This window comes from Ammospiza nelsoni, chromosome 5, assembly GCF_027579445.1.
Source record: "Ammospiza nelsoni isolate bAmmNel1 chromosome 5, bAmmNel1.pri, whole genome shotgun sequence".
Lineage (NCBI taxonomy): Eukaryota > Metazoa > Chordata > Aves > Passeriformes > Passerellidae > Ammospiza > Ammospiza nelsoni.
The window spans coordinates 61,270,910-61,288,291 of record NC_080637.1 but is presented as its reverse complement, the minus strand read 5'-3'; the positions used below and the strand labels follow the sequence as shown (position 1 = coordinate 61,288,291).

The 17,382-nt window shown below is 42.2% G+C and overlaps 2 protein-coding genes across 3 annotated transcripts in view; one reads left to right on the top strand and one right to left on the bottom strand.

The window, feature by feature from the left end:
• The window catches only part of BRAF (B-Raf proto-oncogene, serine/threonine kinase), an 83,847-nt gene extending 68,142 nt beyond the window's left edge, over window positions 1-15,705 (top strand). The window contains exons 17-19 of the mRNA XM_059471553.1: window positions 190-324; window positions 1,171-1,324; window positions 6,946-15,705. Coding sequence (XP_059327536.1) covers window positions 190-324; window positions 1,171-1,324; window positions 6,946-6,968 — 312 coding nt within the window. The 3' untranslated portion in view covers window positions 6,969-15,705. The remainder of the gene's footprint in view (window positions 1-189; window positions 325-1,170; window positions 1,325-6,945) is intronic.
• A 560-nt stretch (window positions 15,706-16,265) lies between these two features.
• NDUFB2 (NADH:ubiquinone oxidoreductase subunit B2) lies at window positions 16,266-17,381 on the bottom strand. Of its 2 annotated transcripts, none has more exons than XM_059472851.1 (4): window positions 17,270-17,381; window positions 17,038-17,182; window positions 16,876-16,960; window positions 16,266-16,462 (listed from the first exon to the last, which is right to left on the bottom strand). In XM_059472851.1, the coding sequence occupies exons 1-3, from the start codon at window positions 17,341-17,343 to the stop codon at window positions 16,886-16,888; spliced, it is 294 nt and encodes a 97-aa protein (XP_059328834.1). In that variant the 5' UTR covers window positions 17,344-17,381; the 3' UTR covers window positions 16,266-16,462; window positions 16,876-16,885. The 2 variants fall into 2 exon arrangements, with proteins under 2 accessions (XP_059328834.1, XP_059328835.1); XM_059472852.1 differs by having other exon boundaries at window positions 16,266-16,342.
• Between the last annotated feature and the right edge of the window lies 1 nt (window position 17,382).

Here is a 17,382-nt window from a genome sequence, read left to right as displayed (position 1 = left end):
CTCTGTACTGAATAGGTTAGCAAGTATTACTCTAAGAAATTAGTCAATTTCAATATCAGCTAATGTTTCCTGGGAGCAGAAAGCTTGTTGCTGCAACCAAAATAGTCTAGCAAATTGTTCACCTTTTGTGACTGTTTATTTTATTAATTCAGCTTCTTCCTCTTTCATCTTTTTTCCCCTTAAATAAAGATAATTTTCATGGTGGGACGAGGATACCTATCTCCAGACCTCAGCAAAGTACGGAGCAACTGTCCCAAAGCTATGAAGAGACTAATGGCAGAATGCTTAAAAAAGAAAAGAGATGAGAGACCCCTTTTTCCACAGGTGAGAAATGCTCCTCTTTAGTTCTCAACAGACTTTACAATTCAAAGTTGTAAACTCACTGGCCAGTTCCAAATCTTTTTTATTAATAATATGGCAGGGTTTCATAAGAGACCTGGTTCAGTACTTGGTTAGGTCTGTTTAATTAGAAATGCTCATTTTCATTTCAAAATTCAGGTATTAAAATGACCTGTGTCTTTGGAAAAGTATTTACATCTTGGAGAAAGTTTCAGCTGGGAGATAATGAAAGCAATAGTTACAGTTAGACACACAAATTAGTACTTGGTAAACGTACTCAGAAATGTTTACACTGCCCTCCTTGCTCTCCCCCAAGCTTCATGAAGGGAAACAGTTTTGCCACAGAGCTTGATTTTTATCGTGCCTGCTGAGGAAGGTTTGGGCTCAAAAAGCTTGAGGGGGAGGAGGGCAAAAATCTGATTTATTTTTTTCCTGTTTTGAATGTAAACCAAATCGTTTTCAAAAGATAAGGAGCTCCCCCTGCTGACTTTTTGGGAAATGTTGTTAAGCAAAACTGGCAGAGCTGGGTTTGCAGCAATGGCAGGTACAGGTACTGGTGCATAGACAAGGAGTCCAATAAAAAGTAAGTGTTTTCACTGTGCTTAGAGGGAATCTGTGCCTTTAAAAAGGGAGAAATTCCTCAACTGTCATTTTCAGCTTCCTTAGGATATAAACATTAAGAGTGCAATGCAGTAAGCTATATTTTTAAAATCCTTTTTTAAATATGTGTTTAAATATTTTTCCATAGTTAGTTGATATTGTGCCTTTGAATTTAAGAGACAGTCACAGCTTCGGAACAGCAAGTTTGATCATGTATTTTCTATGTTTTAGATTCTTGCCTCCATTGAGCTTCTGGCCCGGTCATTGCCAAAAATTCACCGCAGTGCATCTGAGCCCTCATTGAACCGGGCTGGCTTCCAGACAGAGGATTTTAGTCTATATGCTTGTGCTTCTCCAAAAACACCCATCCAGGCAGGGGGATACGGTGGGTTTCCAGTGCACTGAGCCAAAATGTGAAAGCATGTGCTTGTGTGTCTGTGTGCTGGTGTGTCCTGTGAGTGCCAGGTGTTTGTTCTCAGCTCTACCAGCTCTGATTGTAAGGGTTACTGAGGGAACAAAGGCTCACTTCCTACCACTGGGCACTGAGTGTTCCCAGCACAGTCTGTGTTGGTAACTGGTGCCCTGGGAGCAGCTGGCACAAGAAGAGCTGTAATGTCACATAAGAGACACTTCAAAACAAGCAAAAATCTTCTTAAGGTCATCAGGTGTCATTTTTGCCTAGTTTATTGATTGGAATTAGTTACTCAGGAGTGTATTTGATTTGAATCTACTCAAGCTGTGGTTGTCTGTTGTTTTGGGGGTTTTGTCGGGGTTTTTTTTACTTCATTTAAGGTCATTATATTTGAGCAAAAAGCTTTAGATTCTTCATTTAGTTAGGCTATTTATGTGGGAAACACTTGGAAAGATAAATTTATCTTCAAGGCTGAACACAGTCAAAACTTTGTTGTGGTCAGCAGAAGTGAGCAGATACAACACAGAATCCAAAGAAAGCCCTGAATAACATGTAGCTCTTATCTTAAAAGTGAAAGTTTAAATTAGTACTGTTTAGGGAACATTTCTCCTACAGAAGAGTGGTAAATGGGTTTTTTTATGTTACCTTTTTCTCTAAATATTCTGATCTGATATAGTTTACATCATCTCCAAATGTTCTGTTACAATGCAACACAGAAGAAATTCTGAATATGCTTTTGCCAAGCTGAAAGGCATTACTGCATTACTGGTAATGGTGCCTGTATCCTTCAATTAGTACAGATTTCAAAATTTATAAAAACATTTTAAATCTCAAGTATGACCAAGTGCTTTAAGAGGAAGAATGCTGCTAACACCTATAATAGGAAAAGAAGATTTGAAAAAACAGTTTTGTTCATGGAAATCAATGTTATACTACAAATTTTGTTAAGATGAAAAGTGTTAATTACTTTAATATTGTTAAGAATACACTGAACATGCTTCTCTTCAGAGGCAAATTGATTTTTGCAGTTCCATGGAAAAGCTGCTATTTGACTAGGCAGAAGTGAATCAGTTGGAATAAATATCTAACTGAGAAAGTTAGACACCTTACCAAAATCCTCCTCACTTTGGAGACTGTATTTTCCTCTAGAGCATTTCTCTAGAACAAGTGCATCAGAGTAGTGGTTTAGGTTATATCAATCTTTCATGTCAGCTATGAAAAAAAGATGTACAGTGTTCTTGTATGCTTTGAGATGAGTTGTGTGGTTTTACTTGGTTTAAACTGCTGAGCTGTTAATTCTCACAGATTACTCTGCATTGGAAACAAGCTGTTGCTGCTCTTGTTGGGACTTCAAGGGCCAGGGGTGTTCCTGGTGGCTTCTGATTTATGTACTCAGAGAGAAGTTTGCTTGTTTCTAGGAATACATTTTTGAAATAGATCAGGAATTCCAAAATGTTTTGGTTTACTGCTGTCTGGCAACTGAGCCTTTTAAAATGGGAAGCAGATTTAGAGAGCTTGAAGAGATATAGGCAATTTTTACATTTTCTGGATGGATTATAATGGTCTTTTTGGCTTCTGCTGTTGGAATAGTTTGGGAACTAACTTTTCTCCTTTTCTTAGTCAAGAAAATTTAGCTGTTGAAATTTCTCTTTATGGAAATAGTTACAGAGGACAGAAGTTGTTATTGTTTTAGAAAATCTGTTTCCCATCTTCCTCATAGCTTCACCTCATTTTGGCAGGCTTACCTTAAAATGAAAACAGGACTGAAGTGTTGTTTTCCTCTTTCATTCTCTATTTTATCTATCTGTTCTAGCACTGATGAGGAATGTTTCCAGAGCTGTGGGGTGTGGTATTTAGGAGAGAGCAAGGGGATGCTACTGGGTCTCCTGCAGAATTTAGAAACAGGGCATCCCACACATAAAGTCTTACCCACACAGGGATTTACAGGGAGTGCAGAACCATTCCCACTGCCCTGCCCAGGCTTGTTCTTGTTCAGGTCTGCCACATCAGTTCAAACCAGTCATTCCTTGGAGCAGTGTTGTCCTTCTTGTTGTTAGGATTGTTCATCTGTGCTGTCAGAGCCACAATTATGGGGGGAAGTGCTGCCATCCTTAGACACATTTGGCCCCATTTCCTGCTGTATGGTCAGTGCATTCCTCCTGTGTCACCTGTTCTTACTGAGCACTTTGGGTTCCATGGCCATAATGGGATTTTAGCTTCTCACTAAACATTTTATGAAGCCTAAAAGGAGGCTGTTTTGTGGATCATTAACTTTATCTGACAGAGAGGCATTTAGAGGTCTCATTTCTGTAAGTTCTAATTGCCGCTTCAATGAGATTTGGAAGTATCTGTGAGAGGGAGGTGCCTAACTACACTTGTGGATTTGGGTCAGGGTTCTCAAAGGTGTAACTCAGCTGTGTTGTTTAGAAACAGACACCTGCTGGGTCAGCAAACATGCCTGGCGGATCCTAGGTTTTTCTGGAGGAGTAATTTATAGTAGGTGAGGTTCCTTTTTTATTTTACTTCCCTACATATCAGTACAGAAACAAAATCTGTCTTGGTACCATCAGCATGTTCCAAATTTTTACTTACCCAATGGATAGTATCCATACAAAAGATCAGCTCAGGATCCAACAGAAAGCTACCTCCTTTTTTTCTGTCTGTGAATGTAAACCAGGCATGGTGTTGGAATCTGGTGTTTCCCTGTGATATATCAGTCAGTCTCTAGTTCAGTAGGTAAGGCTGGCACAGCCTGGAAGGGAACCATTCTTCTCCTTAGGATTCTTCTGAGAAACATGGCATCTACCCCAGGATAAGGAGTACAGTTAAGATGATGTGCATACCTCAGTAAGCCCATGAATTCAGGTAGCTTACAAATTTGTGAGAGTACAGAATGGTAGCTGCACCTTAAATCTTTCCAGAAATTGGGGGTAGCAGGTTCACTCTGCTACCTTGTAATTCATTGTTTGGAGGCAACATGAAAGATCTTGATCATCTTTTTACTACTGATTTTTTGAAAGTGTGCATTTAAAATAATTTCCACTTGCTCTGCATGAGACAAGCATGAAAAGACTGTAGTAGCTGACTTGAAAGGGGTTTGTAAGTGTGTATTTTCAGATGCTATCCATCCTTTGGAAAGAAATTGCTACCAGTCAAAGCAAATATCTGCAGTTCTGCTTGATAAAAAGCACCTCAGATGTCTGGCTCACAATGAATATAAATATCTGGGAATTGTTCTTGTAGCAAGTTGCTAAGCATGTGGTTTCAGAGCTTGGTGTGGATAGGTATAGCCATGTACATATCTCAACTAGGGAAAGCTGTTACTGCCAACTTCATTTTACACATGTTCAGCCAACATAATCCCCTTACTAGATGACCATGTTACCTATTTTGGTCTCCTATTGATTTGAGATTAGATTAACGCTGCAATTTTGAAAGGGGAGATTTAGCATTAGCTTGTCAAAGAAAATATGGTTGCTAAGGTTTTGTTTAAATGGCACCAAAGTCTGAAAATTACCTTTTTACAGTTACCATTCTATTTCAAAGAAGTCTTTACTTCTGGTCCTGTTTTTCCATTATCTTTCCCAACTAAAGGTTCTTTTTTTTTTTTTTTCTGAGAGTCCCTATATGACTATTAAAATCTGAATTATTAGCAGAAGTTGGCAGAAGGACAAGATGAGTAATGAGGGAGCAATCTCTTCTTTATACATTTATATCTTTAATCACCAATTTAAAAAGGCAGACTGAAAAATAAATTAAATAGAGCATGTTTTGTAAGTGTAGCTAAGCATAAATGTCACTTAAAAATTGACCTCACAGGCAATATTTGGTTATTTTTTTTGTCCTTCTCTTAAAAGAAAACATGTACAAAACTTGAGGTGTTTCTAGAAGATACTGTGAAGAGAGTTGAGAAGTCATTGAAATGTAGCAAAAAAAAGCAAGAAAAAATTATCCAGTATTTTGAGTATTTGGAGCAAGAGTTTCATCTGGTGGTAGAACTAGTAAATTAGGCAATTAAATCCATCATGAAGCTTTTATTCTATTGTTGTTTTACCTTAAGCCCACCACCACAGTCCATAAAGACAATTAGAGCTTGAGGCCTGTCACAACTCCCTGTGCCACCAGTACTTTGGACTTCAAGTGTACTCCCTTGTCATTCCCTACAAGGCACAGAGCCCCTTCAAGTTCCCTTAGAGCTGGGTGAGCTGTTCCTCACAGACCTTTTAGATGCCTTTTCTTCCTCCTCCTAGTGCAGACAGCTGACTGCTCTTCTTGGTTCTGCTCTTTGTAGAGCAAGACATTCCACAGAATTAACACTCTAAGCCTAAAATTTTGTTTGCAGGGATGTTTCTGTTTTGTTTCCAGTATTCAGAATAAGAATCTCTAGAAAAAACTAAGCCAACAATACAATCACTCTTGAAAAGATGGAAGAACAGCAGATAGGAAGCAGTTGTTTGAATGTAATGGCATTCAAAACCCTTCTGTTGAACAGAACAAAGGCTCTCTTGTGCCTGCTTATCACTCCTTCAGTATTAGGGAAGCTCTGAGAAGTGCTGGCAAGAAAGTGGCATAAACTAACCCAAAATGCATATGAAATTCAACAGGGGGAAGTTATATGTATGTTTCTTTTCTCTTTCTCCTGAGTCCTTTTGATTATGCTTAGTTAGACACCCCTCACTAAAAATCCTGTGGAAGACAATTCTTTGTGGGTGGCAGGGACTTTTTTTTTTTTTTGCTAAAGTATAGGACTAAGAGGATTAGTATCTTAGACTCAGCTTCTATTCAATCTTCTGTCAAACTCCTGAAAGACTTCAGGCAGCAATTTTACTCTGTGTCATAGTTGCATTCCCTCAGAAGTGGGACTATGAGTGTGTCTCACAGCACAGTGACACTAAATAAATTATGTAGGATTTCAGGACATCATCACATGTGAAAGCACTGCATTATAATTATTCTTTGTTCAGTAATTCTGAAGGAAGCATGGAGTTGCTTTATTTGTTATGCTCCCTGTTAGTGAGGCCTAATTTCTGGTTGGTATTGAATAGACAATCTCTCCATTCTTATATTTGTCAGTGGGTTGCTGTGTTGCTCTCTAAACCAAATCCTAGCACTCTGTAACACTGGTTTTCTCTTCAGGCACTTTACTGTATATAGTCTTTAAAGGGTAATGGATGTCTCATAAAGTTTTTTGTTATTAAATTAGTTTTACAACAGAACAGAATTGGTTTGCAGTTGGATGCATTTATTGAAACTGGTGCTTCTCAAGAGGACATGTGCAATAAGGAATTTAAAGTAACATTAAGCTCTGACACATTTAATTTTCAAATGCATGATGAATTAGACTTCGCTTGAACTTTTACCTTCTTGGGAAGAATGGGTACAGCTTGCTTTTAAGAAATCCTTTGTTGGTTAAATATGCTGGGTCTGTATTCAATGTTTATTGAATATTCTCAGCATATTCTCACTGTGTATTCTCTCATGCTTTAATTTTAACAGTTTGCATTTTTTAACATCTTTTATATTCAGCCTGATGTTCAACTAGTCTCGTAACTGAAATCACCTTTTTAAACCAAGCTCTTGTCCTCCCTCTACAGGAGAATTTGCAGCGTTCAAGTAGCCACAGCACCATGGCAGCACCCACTCTGTTATTTAAGTCTTGTGTTCCTACAGTTTCTTAACATCAAAACTCCATTCTGCTCCGCTAAACCTAAAGTAACTTAGAAAAGATATCCATAAGCTTAAAAGTGGAGCAGAATGGAACCACCAGTCCAACACAATGGGAAAAAGTACGTTTTTGGGAACCAGAGTCCTCTGCTGCCAGTGTTTCTCCTTGGACACAAACCGCCCCGTGCGTTCGGAGACCTGCGGTGGCTGCCTGTGCCGTTGGCGTGGCTCCCGGAGAGGAGAGGGCGCTCGTGGTGTGCCTGTGGTGCTCGGGGCGGGGACGGAGCTGCTGCTGCTGCTGAGCTGGGAGCCTTGCTTTGGAGGGTCTGCCGGCCGCCTTGCTCCCTCTAACAGCGTCACCATCAGAGCCTCACCGGCTGATGAGCGCTCATTTCAGCCAGTCATTTTCCTTTCTGATACTTTTTTTTTTCCTGGTGTACTTACTGATTTATGGACAACGCAGTATCCCCTTTTTGCTGTGTTACAGTGTCAAACACCTCAGTCCGTCTGTATCGCTGGGGTTTATTCCTTTAAATTGTAAAGTGTGGAGCAGTGGGAGCTGGAGATGTTATTCTGAAGGCAGAGAGGTTCATCTGAAGGAAAAGGGGATGCTGCCATACCTTTTTTCAGATTTACTTTACCGGTTCTTAAAAAGAGCAAACAACAACCACCATCCTCAACCTTTTTCCTTTTCCAGTATTTTCTTGGTGTGTGCATATACAACATCTCTTTGAAGGATTAGGTCAATCCTTCTTTTGTTGGTCCAGCAACAAACTGAAGTTTAAAAAAAAATGTAGCGAGATTGTCCTCTCTTTTATTTTTTTTTTTGTATCATATGATACAATGTATTTATCAAAGATGCTACTGCAGCATCTAAAGTCTGTAAAAATCCTGATACAGACTGTGAATGGTGTATGTACCTACTTTAAAAGTTTTATTTTAAACGAGGGTGCAGGTTAATGCCAGGTACCTTACCAATATGTAATGTTTTCATAAATGAGGAAAAAAGTTCTCAGGTTGAATTGAATTCAAATACAATCCCCCCTAGAATTAGACATTCCAAAAATTATGTTTTGGTACTTTCAAGAGCTTTTTTTAAAGGATTTTTATCCTGTTAACTACACGTCCTCTGATAAGTGTGTGTGTAAATGTGGAGCATCTTGTCCTAATGGCAAGTTGTTAGATCAAAACAAAACGGTACTTGCTGGATCCACTCTGACTGCTCCTGCTCTCATTGCTTTCCTCCCTGTCAGCTCTTCCCTTCTGCTTGTCTTTCCCCTCTCTACACTTTGCAAACTAGGACAAAGGTGGCGGTGTCTCCATTAGAGTGCTTTGTTTTCCTGTCCTCCAGTCCTGGTTTTCAAATGGTTAGTAGCTTTTTGAAAAGTTACCCAGTCAGGGAAAACAACAACTCATAGAGTTCTGCACATCATTTACCTCTAGTAGAATATCTCATGATGTGATCTGCTTGCAGAGTTCTCTGGTATGTGGTATTACCTGTAAATTATTTGTACAGAGGCAAGGCAGACCACATTGGAAAGAAACTCAAGCTCAGACAGAAGTTTCCAGAAATTGATTCATATCAGCCCTGTACCACTCCAGGCGAGGCAGGAGAACTGACCCCCCTCTAGTAGAGAGGTTCTTGCTGGGAGGAGGTGGGGAGTGTTTAACAAAATCACGACAAATAAATGAAGGAGTTAAATTTGTGTGAATGTGGTGTCCATGCTAAACATGGATGTACCAAGTGAAGGTGCTGTCCTTCCCTCCCTAGGGGAAGGGGACTGTTCCTGTCTGCAGGAGGTTGCTCCCAGATGAAGGGAGAAAAGCACATCAGAAGTAGAAGGTGTTTTTAATACCCTGGAATGTTGCGGTGTTGCTGGTAGTCTGTTATGTTTGTCAGTAAATATTTACTGGGGCTGTAGGGACCAGACTGATCTGAAGTGGGAATTAAAACTGAAATACTGTGTATTCATATTAATTCCACAAACATTAGCAAGATAGCAATAGTGAATGACTTAATAGTCACTACAAGAATGAAGTGATTCATGTTGGTACATGAACAGAATTGATTTTGTGTATGGGACGCATTTTAAAAACGAAGGAAAAAAAAAGCACAAATTTTTTTCTTGTCTTCTGTGGGTCTTCAGATGCTGTAAGGTTTTTACCTTAATGAGGTTGGCAGGAATTTCAAAAGTAGCAATAGCCACTTTCCAGTGTGGAGAAGCTGATGCAGAGCAGTGGTAGCAGATGGTGCAGTTGGAGTGCTCCCTGGTGACCATCTGAGGCCAGTACCTGAGAGCTGGAGGGAGCCTGGGGCACTGGTGGCAGCAAGGCAGGTTGAGAGCATTTACCAGATACAGGCTCCCAGGGGGAAAGGAGTCCCTGCTTCTCCTTTCACCCCGTGCTTGGCTCCAGCCCCTTTATGGTCTGTGACCCCATTTGTACGTGCCAGGGATACTGAGGTCAAGGTTGTCTCAAAAGAAGCTGTTAACAGGGCAAGTATGGACAGGTGGTTCAACACTCATTTGTTTCACAGATTATGTTAAAAGCTCTTGTTTCCTTCCACAAAGTCATGCTGGCAGAAAATTCTGTTAGGAACTTCATTCTATCTTTGCTTAAAATGAACTTACTTTGGTAAAGATTCATTACCCATTAGTCTACAGTATGCTTCTTGAGCCCATAGGAAAAGCACAAGGAAAATTGCTATCCTTGTCCATGCAAAGCACTTTATAAGTAACACATGATCTCTGGGGGTTTTTTATTGGGGTTTGTTTGTTTGTAGTTTTGTTTTTCTATTTTTGTTTCTCGTTTTATTTTTTTCCCTGAGGAATGTGCAAGTTGTTTGGCTGCTGTTTAGAGAAGTCCTTTCAGGATGCATTTCTACTGGTTTTCTCGTTTGTTTGTTTCTCTCCAGATAGCTGTAGTAATGTGTGTTTGTCTGTAAGAGTTCCCAGGTAATGCTCATACAAAACTTTGAAAGAAATGTAGTTTGTAAATAATTGGGATTATTTTTGGTTTTATCTTTTCCTTAAGGAGTTTTTCTGAATGTCTTGCATGCCATCAGGACCAGTCTTAAAGATGCCCTTTAGATACTTAGTGATTGGGGAATCAAGAAGAGATGAGAAATGAGTGCTCTCTGTAGCAGTGGGATGAAGGAAGTTAGCTGAAATGACCAACACATTCATGCCTGTTGCTCTAAATTCCTTAAGCTCCTTCGTGGTGTCCCAACCACAGGCACATACCATAGTATGGAAATGTGAGTACATCCTTCATGTGCACATGTTGGGACAAACACCCAGAGACTCATTCTGCTTCTTCAGCTCTGTAGTATTTTGTATTTCATAATCATTTGCAAAAGTACCAGTATCCAGTCCCAGCTATTTGTGTCTTTATCAAGCAGGCACAGACCTTCCCCTCTGCCTTTCCTTTTCCATACAGGTGACAGAGGCCTGTTGTTACCTCTTACACTTTCCTGCTCAGAATGTGATTGTTTCCCCTGGCATATTTGCCAGAACTGCAACATTGTGGTGGAGCTCAAACCAAATGGCAGGGATATAGAGGCCAGGTTACTTTGAAATTAATTGATGTGTCATTTAAGCCCTACATAGCCCCAGATACAATTAGCCCAGTCATTTCTTCTTTTGTTTTTTCTAAACTTATGCAGGTTATTACATAAATCCACTTCTGCTTTTTATGCTTACCCAAAATCATCTTTTCTTGTACTTGACTGCTCCAGCAGCTGATGATGATGCAGAATGTTTGAGAACAAAATCTGTCGTTTTACCATGGTGTCTTAGCATCACTTGGAATGGTATGTGCTCCTTAGAGGCAGAATTTGGCCTTTGTGATATAAAATGAGTGAAATTCTGATTGTTGATAAAAATTGTCTTTCCGTAAATACCCAAACTGGGGGAAAAGTACCCTGAAGATCAACACAAATAGTTTTTCTTCTGTTTGCCTGGTGGTGTATATCCATCCAGCATTTTACAGAAGGTTGAGGGAAGCCAGATCCCCAGACACCTCACAAACAAGTATGGATTGAAGCTTTGATATCTGCAGAGACTAAGTTTAGCAAAGAAGCATGTAGACATTTCACACTTCTGCAGCCTCTAGAATTCATTCCCTTCTTGACTGTGAGTGCAGCATTTGTAGCACAAACTCTTCATAGTACTGTAGACGTGTCCTCTGTTCATAAAATGTATCACCAGTAGCACAGTGGGACAGGTAAAGCCTCTAGGTACAGTCAAGTTAAAAAGCAGTTGCATGAGTGGACACTTAGAGCATCACTCTGAAAATGCTGAGTGTTCTGGTTTTCTCTGATGCATTTTACATAGAAGTTTATGAACCAAACTTTGTTTACTGCAGGCTTGTTACTGTGCATTTGCACTTGGTGTTTGTTTTGGCATGCATTTGGAAGACCTGTCTTCACTGCTTCATTACTTCATCCCAACTTCATACCCATCATATGAAGTTTAGCCAGGACAAGTACTGGATTCTGCACCTGGGGTGAACAGCCCTGGTTGTGTGTATAGACCAGGGAATGAGAGGCTGCAGAGCACAAAGGAACCTGGGGGTCCTGGTCATGGCAAGCTGAACACAAGCCAGCAGTGCCCTGGCAGCCAGGAGGGCCAGCCCTGTTCTGGGGGCACAGGGACAGCATGGCCAGCCAGGCAAGGGAGGGATTGTCCTGCTCTGCTCTGGGCTGGGGCAGCCTCACCTCCAGTGCTGGGGCAGTTTTGGGTGCCACAGTGTAAGAAAGACTATTACTGTTAGACTATTATTAATGAACTATTAGAGAGTGTCCAGAGGAGGGCCATGAGGATGGTGGAGGGGAAGCCATATGAGGAGCAACTGAAGTATCTTGGTGTGCTCAGCCTGGAGGAGACTGAGGGGAAACTCACTGCAGTTACAACTTCCTCGTGGGGGGAAGAGGAGGGGCAGGCACTGATCTCTGCTCTGTGGTGACCAATGACAGGACCCAAGGGAATGGCCTGAAGTTGCATCAGGGGATGTTTAGGTGGATATCAGGAAAAGGTTCTTCATCCAGGGAGTGGTCAGACACTGGAACAGGCTGCCCAGGGCAGTGGGCACAGCACCAAGCCTGACAGAGTTCAAGAAGCATCTGGACAATGCTCTCAGGCACATGGGGTGATTCTTGGGGTGTCACGTGCAGGGCCGGAGTTGGACTTTGATGACCCTTGTGGGTCCCTTCAAACTCAGCATATTCTATGATGCTGTCATTCTTATCTAATCAATTATCAGAAGAGCAGAGCCAGATTGTTAAAATTAAAAAGTTTGCGTTTAAGTTTCAAGGATGCTGACACAGAAGCTATTAAGTCAGCACCATGACAGCAGTAACTATGAACCTGTGGAAGGAGGAAGCTTTAAAAGCTGCAGAATACAGACTACACCAAGAGGGAATTCAGATGCAAACTAACTTCTCTCTTTTTTGGGGAAAGAGAGCTACCAAGATCCTCTGTTCGATGGTTTACATAGGGATCCCCAGAAGAGTTTTTGTAGTTTGCCAAATGATCATGTGCCTTTGCAACCTTAAAAAGTACAACAGAATGTAAACCAGGTGCTTTGTAACTAGAGCAGTGTCTTTGGTTTACATCTGCTGCAGTAGTTTTGTATATAGCTACCCCTGTAGGTAGGTAGTTTGGAGTTGGTCAACTCCTGTAAAGGAGCAGGGAGGGCAGAGAGCATTACCCAAAATACCTGTTAGCCTTTCAAAGCTAAGAATTGAAGGATACTGAATTTAGTTACAGTAAACCTGCTGCTTGAAATCTGCTCTATCAACAGGTAATGAGGTTCTTTTAACTTAAAAATAAGTCAGCCCTCCTTCCCTTTCAAAGACACAGAGATCTTGTTAAAGAAAGCTCCAAAGAGGCCCAAAGCTATGCTCTTACAGTATCTTGGAATGAGATGGTAGATGGAGAATGAGAGCTAGATGAGGAGAAACTGGTGGCTAGCATTCATGTAATCAAGGTTCACATGTATCACACCATACAGTTAGTTCCTTGTCCCAGAAAATGCAGTAAGTTTTGTTTCTGGAATGTCAGCAGCTTTCCTCACTGCTTCCCTGGGCCTCTTGCTGTTCAGTGATCACATCCCATTATTGCACATGAACTGTGGGAGATGGTAGGTGTCTTGTCAGCTGAGGGACAACCAGTGGGTGTGAATTTGATTTGTTCAAATTTCAAACTCGTTACGTAGACTTCTGGCAGTACCTACCTATCAGTGTCATATTTAACCTACTTGTCCATGAAGGACAGAATAATGGGTTTGGATATTAATGCTTTTTCAGATCTTTTCCTTTTCTTCCTTGGGGCAGGACTTTTGGCATAACTGTAACTTACAAAGTTATGTCTACATGCACAGTTCATATGAGTTATCAGACCAATTTTAATTTGTTTTTTTTCCTTTTAAAAAACAAACAGTAAAAATGTTCTACTTATGTTCCAGGAATTATCTGGAATCCTTCTACCTACCCCAAATTCTGCACTAAAAGTACATGTGATGGTTATTTTGTCTCTATTCTTTTTTTTGTTGTTGTTTTGGGGGGTGGAGGTGATTTTTAGGTTTGGTGGGGAGGTTGTGTTTTTTTGGGCTTTTCTTTTGTTTTGTTTTTTTTTGTGTAGGAACTTCTAAACTACCTAGTATTTGCTTCATAGCATCCAGCAGCAGTGTGTTCAGCTCACCCAGCCTCCTCAAGAGCCAATAGTGGCCTGTCCAGTCATTTTGTCTAGTTTGTCATGTTTGCAGCAGGTGTGCTTTAGAATAAGCCTAGTGTGATATTTACTTTTGAGCAAGTAAACCACAAAAAAACTTTTTTGTTGTTTATTTGGGTTTGGAAGATGGTCAGGTTTTGTTTTGATAAGTGTCATTCTGTGTTGCATTTGTATATTCACCTTTGTTGAAGAGAAAATCCATCTGTGTGTTTGAGAGTTCAGTGGAATTTTAGGAGAAGAAATGAAGCCCATCACCTGGGCATGGATGTTGGATCTAGGGGGAAAAATGGACCAAACTTGGGTGTTGGGTTATTTGGGGATGGTGGGGGGTTGTGAGGGCATAATTTAAATTAACTCTGTCTAAAATAAAGTGTAAGTGCAATAAATGTGCTTTTTTATTCAAAGCTGTGAACCTTTAGAAAAAGAAAAACCACAAAAAAAGTCAACCAAAAAAAAAAAAAAAGCACATCATTCTTTCATGAGCCTTGTGTCCTACCTGCCTCCCCTTCCTCCCCCTCTCCACACTTGTCAACTGACAGAAACATGACAGTGGCCAACTTGCATGTGTTGGCAACCCAAATTAAATTGCTGTTTGGGGCAAAGTCCCAAACAGGGGCAAGTCCTGCCCCCTACTTCTGTTCCACTCTTGAAATGCTCTTGGGCTCAGTGCTGCCCCGTGCTCTAGAGCAGGGTCTGTCCCTACCTGGGATGCAGGAGCCAGCCCATCTGCTCTGTGCTCATCCTGACTCCAAGGGCAGAGCTCCTCCTGGCCCTCCCTTCTCCAGGTGGGTGTAATGCAGGCTCTGCTGGGCTGGGCAGTGACTTTGCTCTGCAGCAATTGCAAAAGGATCAGCCATCAGCTGCCTGATGGGATCCCCTCTCCCTGCCCCAACACACACACACATGCAGGCTGGCCACTGCTGCCTCGTGTGACTCTGCCTTGTTCAGCAGGAGCAGGTGTAGCTGTGTGCAAGCTGTTGTGTATTACTTGCACTGTCTCTGTTTCTTACTTGAGCACAGGCTGCTTTTCCTAGATTAGGAAAGGGGCACAGGTCTCCCGGGCTGCCCAGGGGAGCCCCAGGCATTGAGCAGTGATGGAAGGGGTAGCACTCACTGGTTGGACCCTCTGGGGGAGTAAGAGAGGACTGGCTCGTTTAAAGTGTATAGATACCCAGATCTATATCCTTTAAACTTTATTATTTTTATATATAGTTGAGACAATGGCATTACCTCATAATACAGAGGCTTGTTTATGAGAGGCAAAGTACATAGTAAGGAGAGGAAAGGGAAATTTATATACAGATTTAATTTCTTTTGTTTGTTTGTTCCTTAGTGCAATGAAATGTATGTCCCACCACTTTAAACTCTCTGCTAACACATTCCTTTCAGCTATATTCTTTTTTTCTTTTGACCACCAGAGGTTTGCAAGGGGCTTATGACTGCAAAGTAGAAGGTCCAGTCTGGTTACTTAAAAAAAAACAAAACAACCCATTGTGTTAGTAGATTTCCATAGCTGCTTTTTAAAATCTACAATGGAGTAATTGTTTCAAAACTTGTATTTATTTTTTAATTCATAACAAAATGTTTATTTTTGGTTTCCTGTTAGGTAGGTCATGGCAACTCCCCTTCGTTCCTTCTCAAGTTTCCCCTGTAATTGCCAATACAACTTATTTTTCTTGTTTGTTCCTTCTCCCTTTACTTTTGTTGTCCCTTCATTTGTACTTTGGAGTTTTTCTCATGTAAATTTGTACAATGGGAAATATTGTCCAGTTTGGTTAGAGAGCATGGAGACTTAAAACATATTAAAATTTGATAGCTGAATTCAGATTGAAGAAAACTATTTCAGTGTAAAGTTATTTAAAGAACTCTGTATTATATGAAAGGCAAAAAGTTCTATGTACTTGATGTGAATATGAGAATACTGCTATAATAAAGATTGACTGCATGGAAAAGTCTGAAGGAGATTGTTTATTGTGTCATGCATGACTCCTCTCCACAAAGTTGGAGGGGTGCAACTCAGGTGGTTAAGGGGAGTGAAAAAGTTTAGGATATAACTCTGGAAGGGGAGAAGAATAAAAAATAAAACCAAGGGATTCCTGCAGTGTAACCCTCCCTCCCTCCCTTCATCTTAAACTGGATCACTGCCTCCTTGACTGCTGTGCTGAGCCCTAAGGCATTTTTACCTTTAATATTCTGAACTTTTACATTCCCAAGGGGAGTTTTCCTTCATCCTGGGAAAAGGCTGGCACCATCTGGTCTGGGTTCTCTTCTGGGCAAATTCTCCTGCTTCTATGGCAATTTCCCCTCACCTCTTCACTGGTTATTCAGCAGAGCCTTTACTGATAAGACTGTTGCCTGCCATGCACTCATGGACCTTATTTCTTGGGGCAAGCACATTCTCTATCAAGCAGGCATTACAGAAGCTCTTGTGTATCCAAGTACTACAACTTCAAAGCTGTCATGGTCATTTTCCAAGAATTCTACTTAAAACAGGAAAAAAAATACAGTTCAGCTTAGACTTTGTTTACAGTTTTATTCACATAAGGACCCAGGAGCCAAAGATTTGGTTCCAGGGGCCTCAGTTAGTTCCAGGAACCTGAAAATAACAGAAGAAAAACCTGAGAACTGTTTTGCTCATCATTTTCCCACCACGCAGAGCAGAAGAAGGACCTCCTCGATGCTCCCTTCAGCAGTAGTTGGAGCTTTTGGTTTAGAGCTGTAATGTGTGACACAAAAGCTTAAAAAAAGAACCGGAAACAAGCAAAAGCCTAAAACATTTAAGGGGACATCTGGACAGATGTCTCTAGAAACAGAGCATGTCTTTGAAGTTAGCTAATGCTGAGTCTACACAACAGCATGAATAAAATAATTTAGAACCCGAACCAGGTAAGCTACACCTCCTAACAAACTCGGTTGTTACAGTGCAGCCTTATTTTGCCAAAACCGGGCTCCCTGGTCTCAGAGAGCCGAGACACGCGTGTGAAGGCCATGAGCAGTGCGGACACGGCCTCCCGTAGCGCCGAGGCTGGGCGGGTTTGCCCTGGGCAGTGCTGGGAGCAGGCTCCCTGCAGCGGGACCAGCCGGGCACGGTGCCCGGGGCGGAGCGGGGAGAGGGGACCGGAGCCGTACCGGTGTGCTGCTATTCCTCATCGTCCGGGGGGATGCCGAGCTCCTCGTCCGTCCAGGCCGAAGCGTCGGGATACGGGAAGTGTCCCTGCGAGAGAGGCCCGTCAGAGGCGTCCTACCTGCCCGGCCCGCGCCCCCCGCCCCCGGCCGCCGCGCCGGCCTCACCAGCACCATGTCCGAGTTGTGCCAGAACTGCCAGAGGATCCAGAACCACATGAAGCCGGTGAGCGCCTCGCCTCGGATCACCTGCGCCCGCGTCAGCTCCGGGAACTGCCGGTACCGCGGCGGGATGTGCACCCCGCCGCCCGCGCTGCAACACAGCACGGCCCCGCCTCACTCCGGGCCCCGCCGGCCCCGGCCCGCCCGCCTGCCCCGCTGCCCGGCGCGCCCCGCTCACCGCCGCCGCCCGGGCACGGCGGCCCCGGTCCGCAGCAGCCGCCCCGCCGCTCGGCCCAGCGCCGCCACCACCATGGCCGTGCCCAATGTCACCCGCACCGCCCAGCAACGGCC

What these genes read in the sequence shown, in the direction of transcription:
- NDUFB2 (XM_059472851.1), bottom strand. Translation starts at nt 17,343, where the DNA reads ATGGTGGTGGCGGCGCTGGGCCGAGCGGCGGGGCGGCTGCTGCGGACC. An exon ending in GCCGTGCCCGGGCGGCGGCG is followed by an intron (nt 17,183 to 17,269) that starts GTGAGCGGGGCG and finishes GCTGTGTTGCAG; the next exon opens with CGCGGGCGGCGGGGTGCACA. An exon ending in ACAACTCGGACATGGTGCTG is followed by an intron (nt 16,961 to 17,037) that starts GTGAGGCCGGCG and finishes CCTCTCTCGCAG; the next exon opens with GGACACTTCCCGTATCCCGA.